The sequence below is a fragment of the Amphiprion ocellaris genome, chromosome 15 (assembly GCF_022539595.1).
Source record: "Amphiprion ocellaris isolate individual 3 ecotype Okinawa chromosome 15, ASM2253959v1, whole genome shotgun sequence".
In the NCBI taxonomy this organism is placed as follows: Eukaryota; Metazoa; Chordata; class Actinopteri; family Pomacentridae; genus Amphiprion; species Amphiprion ocellaris.
This window is the reverse complement of record NC_072780.1, coordinates 15439599-15455047: the sequence shown is the minus strand read 5'-3', so window position 1 is coordinate 15455047 and position 15449 is coordinate 15439599. Positions and strand designations below refer to the sequence as shown.

The 15449-nt window shown below is 40.3% G+C and overlaps 1 protein-coding gene across 1 annotated transcript; it reads right to left on the bottom strand.

The window, feature by feature from the left end:
- Positions 1–5750: 5750 nt before the first annotated feature.
- LOC111576126 (sodium-dependent neutral amino acid transporter B(0)AT1-like) lies at positions 5751–14272 on the bottom strand. Its single transcript, XM_023281660.3, has 12 exons — positions 13888–14272; positions 12251–12391; positions 11985–12122; positions 11717–11898; positions 11515–11625; positions 11313–11425; positions 11079–11207; positions 10657–10813; positions 10367–10571; positions 9563–9722; positions 7959–8121; positions 5751–6355 (listed from the first exon to the last, which is right to left on the bottom strand). The coding sequence occupies exons 1-12, from the start codon at positions 14084–14086 to the stop codon at positions 6182–6184; spliced, it is 1872 nt and encodes a 623-aa protein (XP_023137428.2). The 5' UTR covers positions 14087–14272; the 3' UTR covers positions 5751–6181.
- Positions 14273–15449: the final 1177 nt, after the last annotated feature.

Genomic DNA, 15449 nt, shown 5'->3' with positions numbered 1-15449 from the left:
TAATTGTGTGACTTTTGAAAATAGTTTAACAGGAAGAACTACACCAATGACATCAAAATCCTGTCCTCACATTTTAAAATGAGCTGAATCAAAGTGTAGCCAGATTGAACGGACTCAGGGTTAAAAGGGTTCTGCAGTCACACGCATGGTAGAAAATACAGTAAAAAATTATGAAATAGCGACAGTATGGAATCAATAAAATCGCTGTTACTATGTGGTGTTTGGTTGATACCAAAACTCAAGTGTGGTTCTTTCTAGGAATGTCTGACCAGATAAGTCCATAGAGGCCCTTCTGTAGAGTCTGTGCACTCTCCATACCGACATAATTCCAAAAAGGGATCCAAGTTTTATAAAATAACAGGTTTGTCTTTAAGCCAGTACGTCATTGCTTTCAGGGGAATAAGTTCCATTAAAGCCTGTAACCACTGTGAGAGAGAGATTGTTGGAGTAAAATCTCATTCTGCCAGGAAAACAGACTATGTGTGAGATAGCTCCTGTGCATTTGTTGAATGAAGCAGTAGGAGAAGGTATTTAGGTCTCATTAAACATGTTTATTTAACAGCAGATTGAATATAGTACAGAGCTCTGGGTCCAAGCTTCTGTCCCTGACAGCAACAGAGTTTTTGTCTGTTCACAAAGTCTGACACACTATTCCTCCCCTGACCCAGCCTTATGTCTAGTTTCACAGGTGCGTAAGCATTCAGGGTGTGTCTTTCTTCTGGTTGGTTGTCCTCTGCGCATCTGACCTCCTCCTTTGTGTATGAGCAGCCATCTTGTCCCGATCTGGATGCTCCGAACCTCACAGCCATGAAGATGGTTCCCCTCTCTTTGTGGGGGAGGATGAAACCTCAGCAGTTGTTCTTATCTGTGAAACAGAGTCTCCAGCACAACCTTGAAACAGAGTTTCCATCATAACTTTTCACCTAGTTCTTTTCCACTCTTACTCTTACCTCCCTCATCCAGTATTTTTCCATCTTCATAGACAGTGTAAAATATCATCATAAACAGTGCAAAACATTAAGAATGTGATTCTATAAAAGCAAGCCGTTAGTATAAAAACAGTATAAGAACTCCATTTAGAAATATCATAGAAATCCCACAAGATCAACTGAAGTAGGATACACTGTCTGGCACCAAACAGAAGAACATCAAGGAGTCTCAGCACACAATGTTTTAGGTGCAGTGTAGGATGTAATCCAAGGATGCAAGCTTTCTTTGCAAACCTTTCTCCAGAAATCAAAGACGAAATGGTAGTATGAACCCTCTGACAGCTTGCATTTATTACAGTATTTGGAGGATTAAATTTATTCTGTAGCACTGGTGTAATCTGGAGCCTATGAGTAATTTTTTGGAATTGAGATACCTTACCTCTGTTGGTAGACAAACAGCCGGATGAGCTCAGACACACATCACCCCACTCATCATCTGAGATTGTTACCCCCAGGTCAGCCTCCCAGAGCAATTTAAAATGACCAGTGCCCTCTGCTGGAGGCGACACAGCATTATAGAACCATAGACTGTATTGAACCTGGTTATCAGTTTTTGCGGCTCAAGGTCTTGCAGTACCTCTTCTATAGAAGAGCGAGAGAACCCACCACCGACCTTACTTTTGAAGAGACAAAGCTACGGATCTGCAGATACCTACATAAATGTCTGGAGGGAAGGTTGTGCTGTTCAAGTAGTTGGTAAAAGGATTTAACAGTGCTGTCAGATATTAAGGCTCCTGTAGTACAAATACCCTTCTCAGACCATAAGAAAAATGCGCTGTCTTCAAGAACAGGGGGAAAATCTGGGTTTAAATGAACAGGGCTGAAAAGAGAGAGAGAGAGAATACTCCAGAACTACAATCAGAGGAATAAATTAACATATGTAATTTAACTGTACAAATATAAACAAAGAAGAGAAAAAAATATCCTGACAGGCCACCATGGTGGCACCTCAGACAGTTTGGGATGACAGGTTATCAAGCAATTAAAATTGTTAGGCTTATCTTAAAAAAGAGAAAAAAAGAAAAAACAAACCATGGCCCACTACGTAACAGTTAAAGCCCAAATATAGGCTGCCGTGTAACAAATGCAGCTGCCACAGTCCCGAACATCAAAACAAACAGTTTGTGGAGCCAGTTTGTCAAACAGTTCAATTCACAAAGCCAGCAACATTTAAAGATGTGAGTCACCCTGAAGCAGAAGGCTGCGGTGTAGTGTGCGCAGAAGTCTCAGTCCCAAACATAAGTCCACGGATTTCTGCCTGGCCGGCTGGGTACATAGACCCTGAGTGGAGAGAGCTGGGCCTTTTTGATGAGGTGGGTGGTGTTTGCTCTCCTGGTCAGGTCCTCTGAGATGTGCACCTCGAGGAACTTGAAGTTGGAGACCTGCTCCACCTCCACTACACTGATGTTAAATCCTCTGTGAACAGTTTTGTTCCTTTTCCTAGGTCCAGGTCAGTTCTTTTGTTTTGTTGGAGTTGAGTCTCGGGGCATTGGTCCAGCACCATGTGGAGAATGCTTGGACCTAGTGCCTCTATGCAGAATCATTATTGTCTGTTATCAGACTCATCATTGGTTGTGTCATCTGCATATATTGTTATAGTTTTATGTCTGTCATGTTTGTAGGAGGAGTAGAAGTGTGGGCTGAGGCTGCATCCTTGGGAGATGTTGTAGTAAAATTTCATTTATGCTTGAAGGAATTGTATTCATCTGGACTTTGACTTTTAGTCAGGATCACAATAGGCCAGACTCTGAGTAACTTTCTCTCTGTTTTTCATGATACATGATTATGTTGTGACCAGCATCGATCACCAAGGTCTCACAAACTCCTCGGAAGACTCTGTGTTATCCGTCCTGCTGTGTGAGGGACAGATACTTCTATAAGCTTATGCTTTATGTTTTTGTCTGTGTCAGACCTCTTAACATGAGCTTGGTATAGGAGCTCTGCCATTTCACCTGAAATATTCATTCTGCATTACTCTTCTTTATTATTCATTGTTACTCCTTTATTACCTCTGCCAAGGAACGTGGTGGAGGTTATGTGACGACCGGCATTGGTTTGTCTGTCTGTCTGTCTGTCTGTCTGTCTGTCTGTCTGTCTGTCTGTCTGTCTTTCTGTTACCAATGTGGAATGGATTAACGGATTTGGATGAAATTTTCAGGGAAGGTCAGAAATGTCAAAAGGACCAATTGATTAGATTTTGGCTTATAGTTTGGATCCACAGATTTGTTCAAGATTTCTGTATCATTGCGAGATGACAGGCATAACAGTAGCTGTCAAGGGAACACTACTTTAGCTGCCTGCTGAAGATCACATGACTTATCGAGACTTATCCATTGGAAATGATACAAGGAACAACTGATTAAATTTTGTCAGTGATGCAGATTATAGTCTGGATGCACGATTTTTAAAAAAGACTTCTGTATCATTGCGAGATAGCGGCACCGGCGTCATGACTACAAGTGAACACTACATCAGCTGCCTGCTGATGATCACATGATTGCGATCGTACTAAAAATAGACTGGTACGGACTTATCGGGACTTATCTGTCGGAAATGATACAAGGAATGAGCAGCCTTGCCGGAGGCCTGCGCTCTCTGAGTGTTTTTCTTGTTCTTTAATAATGTCAGTAATTTCATCTCACAAGTTGGGGGAACTGGTTAGTTTGTTTGTGGGGTAGAGAAATGTTAATCCAGGGGGCACTCTTAGGTAACTTGTAGACATTTGTGTCTTGATTAAGGTTGATGTTGCTCAAGGCAATAAATGCCGTGATCTATCCACGCCCTCCTTAGGTTGCAAACTCTCACACAATTTTGTCACAGATCTCATCAAATCTAACACATTTCACAGTCATTGACTTGGCTAACCCTTTTTTACGTCTCATTTCACAAGGATAGCCAATTCTGGTTTGCATTTTCCTTTGACGGGTGTGGTTGACACCTGATCCTGATGCCCCCAAGGGTTCTGTGAATCGGCAAGTGTTTTTCTTGGTGCCCTTAGAGACAATTTGCAGAGTCTCTGCCTCCCCTGCGGCTCTGTTTGTTACAGTATCCTGACGATGTCCTAATCTGTGAGAACTCGTGAGAGCCATGCAAAACAAACACCTTCGTACTGCTCAAACACCTATCAGAAAATGGCCACAAAGTAAGTTTGCCAAAAATGCACTTTGTTCAAACGTCAGTCACATATTTGGGACATGATCACAGCTGACAGCAAATCCCTCTTTCCCAAACAAATACATGCAATTCAATCTGTTCCAAAACCCATCACAAAGAAACAAATGTTGTCTTTCCTTGGCATGATATCATTATTGCAGACAGCAGATCCCTGACTGTTCAGAAAGAGAGGCACCTCTCTCTGCCATGACTCATGGTAATAATCTTTATGCACAAGACAGACTTACCTGAACTGACAAAGGTGAAAAAGCCTTTATTGACTATTGACTTACAGACTGCACTGACTCCAGGATTACCTAATCCTGACATTCCTTTTACTCAGTTTGTTGACCAGAAAGACAGTTACGTAACCTCGGCATCACATACACGACCAGTGGCAATTCTCCACCAAACTGGACTCAGTAGCAGTAGGTCTCCCTGTGTCTCCATGCAGTGGCTGCAGCAGAGAAAGCTGTCACTGCATCATTTGATTTGGTGGGTTATGGCAATCTCACACTCATGGTTCCTCATGCTGTTGAAAGGATTTTGCATACACAAAAAACATCTCTCAGCACAGTAATGGCGTGAGATATCACATAGCCTTGCCTTGCTTTCCCTAATGTTAATATGCAAAGGTGCAATTTTTTTAATCCTGCTAATCTTCTTCCCACTGAAGCAGATTTTGAACCGCATGATTGCATACAGGTACTGGAGCAGAACAGCACACCAAGACCGGATCACTCAAAAAATTCCACTGCAAAATGCTGACATGGAGCTCTTTGTTGATGGGTCAGCGTCGCACTCCCCAGAAACAGTTTGATTCATGTGGGTTTTGCAGTAGTCACACAACATGAGGTATTGTTTTCAGACCGTTTGCCATGACATTTTTCTGCGCAATCAGCAGAACTTGTTGCACTCACTCAAGCCTGTAAACTGGCTTCTGAGGTCTCTATAAACATTTACACAGACTCACATTACCCATTTGGCGTAGTTTGTGATTTTGGGACCCTCTGGAAACACAGGGGCTTCCTCACTTCATCTAGCAAACCCATCTCACATCACCGACTTGTGTCTTTATTGCTTGAGGCTGTTCTTCTCCCTGCAGCCATTTCTGTTATTAAATGTGATGCTCACACACCTAACACTAACCCTGCCATCAACTCAGTATGGTACACCAGAGGTTTTACAACATTTGCACTGGACTATTGTAAGATATGTGTGCAGCAAACAATGCTTCAAGTGCCACTCGCATGCCACCTGCAGGTCATAGTTCACCTCACAAGCCATTTGAATTGATTGAATTGATGGGTTGAAGTGTTTCCCTCTGAGAAATAGGATGCAAAAGCAGTAGCAAAGGCACTGCTCACAGAGATTATTCACCGATGGGGAATCCCTTTAGTCATCAACAGTGATAACGGGCCAGGTTTTGAGAGTCAAGCAACAATTCATGCTTATTACAATGCCAAAACTCACACAAACCTATATTCATGTAATATAATGTATCTCTAGGTATGGAATGGAATTGGGAAACAGCATGTTGTGTCTTTTTCTTTAAAAAAGAAAGCTATAATAGAAGGTAGGGATGAAATTGCACAAAACATGAGTAGATACATTGTGTGAGCATTTTATTAAAGTGCATCAATAAAAGTTCAATATAAATAGGCAAGCCACTTTTTACAGTAGTAATTTAAATAAAGTTAAAGATGATGTTCATTAATGAGGAACTGCAGCTCAAGAGATGGAGCCGTCTGTCCATTAGTCCAAGGGGTGGAGGTTCGATCTTCAGCTCCTCCATGTGCCAGAGTCCTTGGGCACTGAGCCCAAAGTTGCTTCTGATGGCAGGCAAACCACCTGCATTGCAGGTCTGCTGCTGTTGTTGTGAGCGTGTGGGTGAATGATGCAAAACCATTACAAAGTGCTTTTTTCACCACTTTGGAAAAAGCTCTGCCTACTGTATTTGCAGGCCATTTACCATTTACAGCAACATAACAAATGAACTAACCTAGCATTTTATTGCATTCTGACTTGTTTAATGAAAATTAAGATAGTTGGATGATTTTTTCACTCTTTTTTTTCTTTTTCTTGCAGGTCACAATGACCAGCCTCCATAATGCATACAGAGGTACTGTCAGACTGGGGACTCCTGCCAAAAGAAAGATGACTGCATTGATCCATGAAGGGTAAGGTACGGATGCCAGAGATGGAAACTTATCCTGTAAACCACAAAAGAGTATAATGACACTCAACACGTTACCATTTTATGCTGCACTTTTACTACTACTGCTTACTTGCCATAAAAAATGTTTGACATATCACAAATGCATCTTCACAAGGCCTATAAAAAGTATTGACCCCACTTGAAAGTTTTTCCTTTTTATTGCTCTTTAGCATTGAATCGTGGCTTTTTTTTTTATAACTATTTAGAAAAAGAAATAGCTTTTTTATCTCAAAGTGAAAACTGGTTTCTAAAAAGTATTGTCAGTTAATAAAAAATATAAAATATAAAGTAAGTTATTACATAAGTGACTCACCTAATTCAACACAGGTGTAGCCAAATGGTTCTAGAAATCACACAGTTAGTGAAACTGAGCTCATCTGAGTGTAATGAATGTGTCTCAGGTGATTGTAATGTAAAGACATCTGTATCTACAAAATCCGGTCACTGGTGAAGCAGTACTCCTGGCTATAACTACACCATGAAGATGAAAGAACACTCCAGACAACTCTGCGAAATAGTTACTTGTCAGGAGATGGATACAAGAAAATGTCCTAGTCACTGAATATTCCTTGGTATTTCCATAGGTAAATCCATCATTGAGAAATGCAAGGAATGTGGCATGTGTACATCTGCCTAAAGCCTAAAGCAGGTCATTCTCAAAAACTGAGTGACCGTGTAAGACAGAGATCAGTGAGGAAGGCCACCAAGACACCTATGACTCGTCTGAAGGAGTTGGAAGCTTCAGTGGCTAAGATGCAACACACTGTGCATACAACTACTGGTGTCTATTTTTCACCAGTCAAAACTTTATGGGAGATGGCAAAGAGAAAGCGACTGCTGAAAAATTCTGATTAAATCCTGACTAGAGTTTGCCAGAAAGCATATGGGAAACTCTGAAGCTAACTAAATAAAGGTTCCTTGATCAGACTAGATGCTATGTTTGTCAAACACCAAACTCTGCACATCATTACAAACACACCATCCCCGCTGTAAAGCATGGTGGTGGCAGCGTCATGATGTCAAAATGAATGCAGCAAAGTATATGGATGTCCTAGAGGACAATCTGATGCAGTCTGCAAGAGAACTGAGACTTGAGAGAAGATTTGATTTCCAGCAAGACAATGACCAGAAGCATACAGCCAAAGCCAACAAGGTGAATGTTCTGGAATAGTGAAGTCAGAGTCCAGACCTCAGTTGAACTGAGAATTTGTCATTGGACTTGAAAAATTCTGTTCAGTCACGATCCTTGTGTAACCTGACAGAGGCTGATTAGTTCTGCAATGAAAAATGATGAAAAATTGCAATGTTCAGATGTGCAAAACTGATTGAGACCTATTTACACAGAATCAGGGATGTATTTCTGGGCAAAGGCACATCTACTAAACACTGAATCGAATGTAGTGAATGCATCTGCAATCAATTATTCTATACTTTAGATTTTTAATTAATTGACATTACTTTGTTAAAAAAATTTTTATTTTGAAATCAAAGAGTCTGTTATGTTAGTGAGAGGGATACTTTTTATAGGCACTGTATACAAATTCTTCTGCACCGATTGAAAATGTGTATGAGCACAGGTTAATTTTATGTGAGCTTACCGAGTCGGGGTCCCAGACTAAGTAGGTGAGCTCTTTTTGGGCTTGAGTCACCACGTAGAATACTAAGATAACCAGAATGATGACGGGACTGATGAACGTCCACGAAATCTGCCAGAAGATGGAGGGCTTATGTCCAATCATGAACTTGATGTCCTCGTTGAACCTGCCAGATAAGATCATTTGAAATTACATTTTGATATATAACTTTATGTAGTCAGTAAAGTACCACCCTGAGATTTTTACAGCTTTACAGTGTGATCAAGGCCAAAATAGCAGCAACACAGATGTTAGAAGAAAATTGAGTGTTCACATGATCATATATCTCTGTGCTAAGTTTCAGTAGTTTTCTACTTGCCTGTACACTCGCAAGAATGTATGTTGTAACCACATTGCCACACATGCAGCTTACAGTCACAACACACATACACCTCACCTGCTAAACATTCTCATTCTCACGAGAAAATTCTTCTTCTCACACCACACATATGTTTTGTCTCAGAGCGTGGGACCGCCCCACCCTCTGCTTTTTTGTAACCTATGCTTTATTATAAATAAAGGGATAAGGAACTGCTCGGCGCGTCTCTGCCTCAGAACGTGAGCTGAGCAGGGTGCCCTTGTACAAGAAATCTCTTTGTCTGTGTTTGATCTGTTTTCTCTCCTCTCAGTTCTGTGATCCAGGTTGGAGTCAGCCCGCTGGAGGCGGTAATCCTCTGACATAATTCTTGATCCTTAGGTCGCTGGTTCGAATCCGGCTCGAAGGACCAAGAATTATGTCAGAGGATTACCGCCTCCAGCGGGCTGACTCCAACCTGGATCACAGAACTGAGAGGAGAGAAAACAGATCAAACACAGACAAAGAGATTTCTTGTACAAGGGCACCCTGCTCAGCTCACGTTCTGAGGCAGAGACGCGCCGAGCAGTTCCTTATCCCTTTATTTATAATAAAGCATAGGTTACAAAAAAGCAGAGGGTGGGGCGGTCCCACGCTCTGAGACAAAACATATGTGTGGTGTGAGAAGAAGAATTTTCTCGTGAGAATGAGAATGTTTAGCAGGTGAGGTGTATGTGTGTTGTGACTGTAAGCTGCATGTGTGGCAATGTGGTTACAACATACATTCTTGCGAGTGTACAGGCAAGTAGAAAACTACTGAAACTTAGCACAGAGATATATGATCATGTGAACACTCAATTTTCTTCTAACAACAGAGAAGAAAGAATTTATGGATTACAAAACAACAAGGACTTGTAATCCAATTGATGCAATATAAAGAGATGAATCAATGCACAGTAAAGTTGCAGGCTGTAAAACAAAACAAAGAAAAGGGAAGCCTGTTAAAACCATTTTGTAACTTCGAATTACGACTACCTGTACATCTGTCACCATGAACAGGCATCTTTAATATTAGACTATCATTTCTTATTTTTTTAAATATTGCAGATATAACTATATGTGAAGATAGGATCATTGTCAGTGATTTTGATGACTGACCATTTAAGCAAAGCAGCTGGATATTCAGGCAAAAGATGTCTGTCAATTTGTGTAATTGTGTTTTATGCCCAGCAACATCATATAATTGACAAATAGAGATGCTGTGCGGACTAACCTGTCTATGCCGTAGATGTAAGCAACAGCTATCATCTCAAACAATCCAATGGTCAGCAGTGGAACAGATCCAGCAAAATTATCGAAGAGAGTTACCCAGTAAATTCCTGAATGCTGTGCAAACAAAAGGGTAATGACGAAGGCAACAGCACATGTAACTCCTGAAAGACACAAAGACAAGGGAACTGGTGTTAAGACACAATCCAGGCAATCAGTTCATTTGTGGTTGCATGGATGGTGCATTAGTTTGGAACCTATACAAAAGATGGATGTAATTTCCAGGTCTGAAAAGTGAAGCCAATTTGGAAGTGCCTCAAATCTGTATTCTTTTCAATGGCCAGCAGGGGCCAACTCCTGTGGTTGCGAAAAGAAGTCAGATTGTAAGGAAATCTAAGGAAAAATTTCCCTACTTTGACTTGAATTATTATGTCAGTACATATTTTTCAAATGTGTTCATGGGCTCGATTACTAGCTTCACACCTTCTTCAATACAACACGGTGTTCATTTTTTGAATAATAATTTCATTTAAAATAAAGCAAACCGTAAAGCAGGATATGCTATAGGGTGGGACTACGTTGTGATTGAGGATGCTACCATATTGCTCTATGTAGTGTCCTGGACTTCTCAGTCAGAGCCACCCCTCATTTATTACATCTAGTTTCAAACAGCAAGCTATGGCAACAGCCACGTTTTTTAACCAGAGCTGTAAAAAGTAGTCCAAAAATTAATGGGTGACAGGATCAACACTACATCCATCTTATATATACACTGTGTATTGGTTGTTTTAGCGACAAAACAGAATACCAGTCAGTGCTTCTTGGGGCCATTTTTTGGGTAACACATTCAAGTCTCTCAAGGGGACCACCACTCCCTCAATGTTGCCAAACAGGGTTGAGATTCCCAGACAGAGAAGCATGATGAAGAAGAGGACAGACCAGACTGGGGAACCAGGCATGTTGATGATGGCTTCTGTAAAAACAATGAAGGCCAGACCTGTTCCCTCCACTCCCTGGAAAAAACACAATGCACATTAGAATTTTAAAAAAAAATGCTAATAACATGAAGATCTGATTGATGTTCATCAAGATAGTCACCTCACTGAGAAGTTTCTGCATGTCACAGGTTTTGAAATCCAGTCCAAGAATAATATCAGGAGAGGAGCTGTTCAGGTGATTCAAGGCTGTGTCGTAGTTGCTTGTAGTGATGCTGTCCTCAGGAAGATTAAATGCATTCAATAATGTCATGATGTTTCTAGGTAGTAAATATGGGAAATTTTAGTAAATATGGAGTGAGTGTCACAAATCCAGTTAATATTTTGTCATTTAATATGCATATGGTTAGAAAATTGGACATTTGCATGTCAGTTTATCATAAAGCATCACTGGTATCTCCAAACTTGGTTTTGGTGTTGGGGTGACCTGTTTGTATAACATTTGATCACAAATTGTGAATTAAGCAGTGGTCTGTGAATGCTCTGTTAGAAAATACGGAAGTCCCATGTTTTGTGAATACTCACTCACTGATACAGTTTTCATATTTCTGAGTAGCCCTGAAGCCAATGATGGTATAGGTGACTGTGGCAGCATAGATTGAAGTGAGGCCAGTTATAATGGACAGGATCACAGCATCTTGCATGCAGTTGTTGCTTGGAGAAAGAAAAAAGGAAAAAGCTTGAGAACATACCATGTCTGAGAGTTAAACTTTAGCTAAACTGTTGTGTGGTTAAAAAACACTTTAAAATGTCTCTTACTGGACAGGGTTGTAGCTTGAGAAGGAGATGAGTCCTCCCCATGCTATGCTAAAGGCGTAAAAGACCTGGGCACCTGCATCCAGCCAAGTTTGTGGATTCATCAACTCGTCCACCTGCAGGATCAAGACATAGAGTGTGATGTGACTCTGTGAGTATTAGGACATTTCCAAATTTCTTTGGGTGATAAAAATGTGAAACATACATCTGGTGTAAAGAGGTACTTTAGTCCAGTCAGGGAGCCTTTGAGCGTAAGTCCTCGGATCAGGAAGATGGCCAGCACTATGTAAGGCAGGATGGCTGTGACGTACACTGCCTGAGGTCATGACAAGATATAAAAAATATGTAAATAATACTAATAGCAGTCATTGAGAAATACTTAGGTTTTGACTACAAGTTCAATAAACCTTTCCTGAAGTACTGATCCCCCGTATATAGCAGATACAGATGACTGTCCAGGCAGCTAACAGACAGAGCACTATCTGCCACTGGAGTCCTCCAGACTCAGCTATGGAAGGCGAGCTGTTCAAGGTCACTCGGTAAAAGTAATAATCCACAGTGGTGCTGCGTTGACACTCTGATACAAATTCTGAAGAAACATTAAGCAGTCAGTTGTTTTCAGTGGAGATTGATAGGTTAATCAGTTTAAATGTTTGCATATGTGTTTTCAAATACCTGTCCTATTTTCATTGAGAGGACACTGGGCCCAAGGCAGCGGGTCTTGAAAGGAGTTGAAGAAATACCACAGGATCCAGGCTATTAAGGTGTTGTAGTAAAGTCCAATCAGTAAAGACACCAGCATGGAGGCGATTCCTGCAGGAGAACATCATTACTTACACCACACTTACAAGGAGCCAGATATTCATTAGTGTCCCTTTGGTACCAACACTTGTTTTGTTTTCACTCCTATGGGTGCAAATTCTTATAGTCTTAATACTTACCAACACCAGTTAGGTAGGGGTTGATGGCCCTCCAAACCCCCACACTGCCTTTTCTGAGACGCTGGCCGATAGCAAACTCCAGCAGCAGTAGAGGCATTCCCTCTAGTACCAGCAGGATCAGGTAGGGGATCAGAAAGGCACCTGGAAAATGTTCAATAATCAGCACAACATTTGTAGAAATAAGGAGTCTTTCCAACATTCCAAACATGACAATGCATTCACAGGTAAATAAAATCTCTTTACAGCATAGACTAAAGAGTCTGATCTGTAAAACTGTCCTGTCTGTCTCTTAGTGCATTTTTGCTTTGCAGTGTTTTGTCCCTGCAGAAGGCTGGTAGGTACAGTTGGTGTTACTGGCTCCTGGCTTTGACATCTGGGCCATCTTCATGTGATTTTTAGACTCCTTGCATCTTCCATGGATCCACGTAACTAATCTGCAGCACAATAGTTTGTCTGTGCGCCACATGCAGATGCTGAACTATCGTGCATGTACGGAATGAAGTCCTCCAACTAAAAAGTCAATCAATCTTTATTGGTCAATCTAAAAAAAGTAGTGTAATAACAACAACTGAACATCTGAGGTGTCCACAGCTGTCCATCTCCAAGGGAGTATAATCAAGGTTTAATACCAATGTTAGACTTTATGCATCTGGAAGGGTCCACATGGCTCAAATTTTGTCATCTCCCAAAATTTGTAAGAATCTGTAAGGACCTCTCCACAGACATCCAGTTCTAGCCCGAAATGCATCCACATGAAGACTATGCTTTAAGTGTATGTAGAATACATAGACCCCAATCCACTGTACATGGATGGAACACAGTCCACTGAGCACACTTTGAGCATACCTGAAGATGGTGTAGCAACAGTTACATATCTTTGGTGTCTTCAGACAAGTTTAATGAAGTTCTTGAACTGCCTTTTTGTGTGTAGTTGACTGGTCCAAATTTCCAAGCTGCTCTATTTTGCTAGTTTATGATGACATGCAGGGTCAGTCAAACCCCTTAGCTCAGCAGCTACAGACAATGAGCAATACCTAAATGTTATTTTCCACTTACAAAAACATTGTGGCAAGTTCTGGCAACTAAGTCAAGGTAATGAAATATAAATTTTATGGTTATAATGGGTTGTTATACAATCTTGTGAATTTTTTTTTCAACTTTCACAAGGTCATCTTTGCTATCTTTAATTTCCTGTGTACATGATCCCAAACATGGAATTATTTCTATTTTCCATGACATCAACATGAGATAAGAGCTTGAACATCAAGTTTTTAAAAAAAAAAAAAATCACAGAAAATGATGAGATTTCATGGTTAGAGTAAACTTTAAAATGCTCTGCAGCTTATTCTGTAACATTTAAAATTCATATAACACAACCGATTTGGAAAAGAAACCCAATTACTGTACATGTACAAAGACCAAGTATTTAAAAGACAGATTGTGGATATTTGGAATCAACATTGGCCTTTCTGTGGGTGCGTAAAGACTAATTCTGCCCTGTTACAATAAGTCTGTCCGGGAAAATGTTTTTGGAATGATAGAAAAACAACTCAATGTCCAGCAGTCAGACCACACTGATTTGTTCATCACTCCAGATCGTATTAACATGTCCCTTCACCATTTTGATCTGAGCTTACCTCCTCCGTGACTTTGACACAAGTAAGGAAACCGCCATACATTGCCAATCCCAATGCAGAAACCCACACATGTTAATATGTACTGGGCTTTGTTGTCCCACTTAGGTCTGTCCTCAGCCTCCTCCTTTTCCATCCTCTCCAGATCTTCATGGCTGAAGATCCGGTCTTCCAGTCCTGGGTTAGGAAGTACCAGTCTCATGGCGACCACTGAATCCTGGATGTTACACTACTGTACTTGGAAGCGCAACTGAGGGATTATTGTACACACTTGGCAAGGCTTTGACAGGTTTATGATCTCTCACTTTATCTGGTTCTGTTTATAGATTAGCAAGAGTGTACTCTGCTCTTTTGCTTTTATGCCATCATGCGGTTTATAGCAACATAAAAACAATGGCACAGTAATTTCCATTGTCCTCTCACAGCGGGAAAATCGTTTTAGTCCACAGGTGTACCTCACCTGCCATTATGTTTTCCAACTCAGCCACTCCTGCAAGTCATATTGTTGTGTATCCCTGGAGCTGATAACAGGGTAGATAGGTGCAGGCGCCAATGATGACGACGAGCATGTGGAATATGTGAATAGAACTGGCTCTAATTGTGTACGGTAGCCGAGGCAGTTATTTGCTCAGTAGAGTTTTACTAAGATGAGACCTCCAAGGCAGAGTAATTACAATGTGATATTTTTCATTTTCACATTATATTTTAAATGTAGTTTAGTTTCAGTTTAGTTTTTATTGCTTAAAAATGGTCAATTTTAGTTTAGTTTTCATTCGTTTCAAGATAAGATTTAGGATTTTAAGAAAAAATAGCAGTATAAAATGGATATTTTTCATGGGCATGATTTAAGGAGTTCAGAATAGGTATAATAATATAAACATACCACTTTGTAAAAGCAGTTTTCTCAACCTATTGCACTGACATTACTGACCAAACAGATACAAAAACACATTCTGAAAATTTTTCTGTTATTTTAGTCATAAAAGTACACGGTGTTGTTCCAGTCAGTTCTCCTTCCCTCTAAAGGTAGTTTTTATTTTAATTTTAGTCAACTGAAATGTTTTTCTCGTACATAACTTCAGTTTAATTTTGGTTAACTTTAATAACCTTGCTCCTTGAGAAGAACATCTTTGTATCTGCTGGCAACCAAGTTACTGGGTTTGAAAAGAAAGTGAGGAAGGATGATTTCATTGTAAAATTTAGGATTTAGTTGCTACTTTTAACTTAAAGTAAACACTATTTCCAGTTGCCTTCTATTTTTGATAAGATGTATAATGCTGATATTCATACATCATACATATTGTTGACACTTTGGTCTCTGTTTCATCACAGATAGTGGACATACGTTCTTTTCTGGTTAATAGTGAAAGAGGGCAGCTAACCCAGACGTCCAGAAATCCAGAGGTAACTTGAGTAAATGTTTTTGTGACAGCACTTAAACCCATCATTACCTGAGATAATAAGGTTGTCGACCTTTATTGTAACATGTTTCTTCTTATTGGCTGTATATTCCTAAATTATTTGTCGTCAAAGAAATGGCCTGGGGTAAAATTAAAGGCAAAACC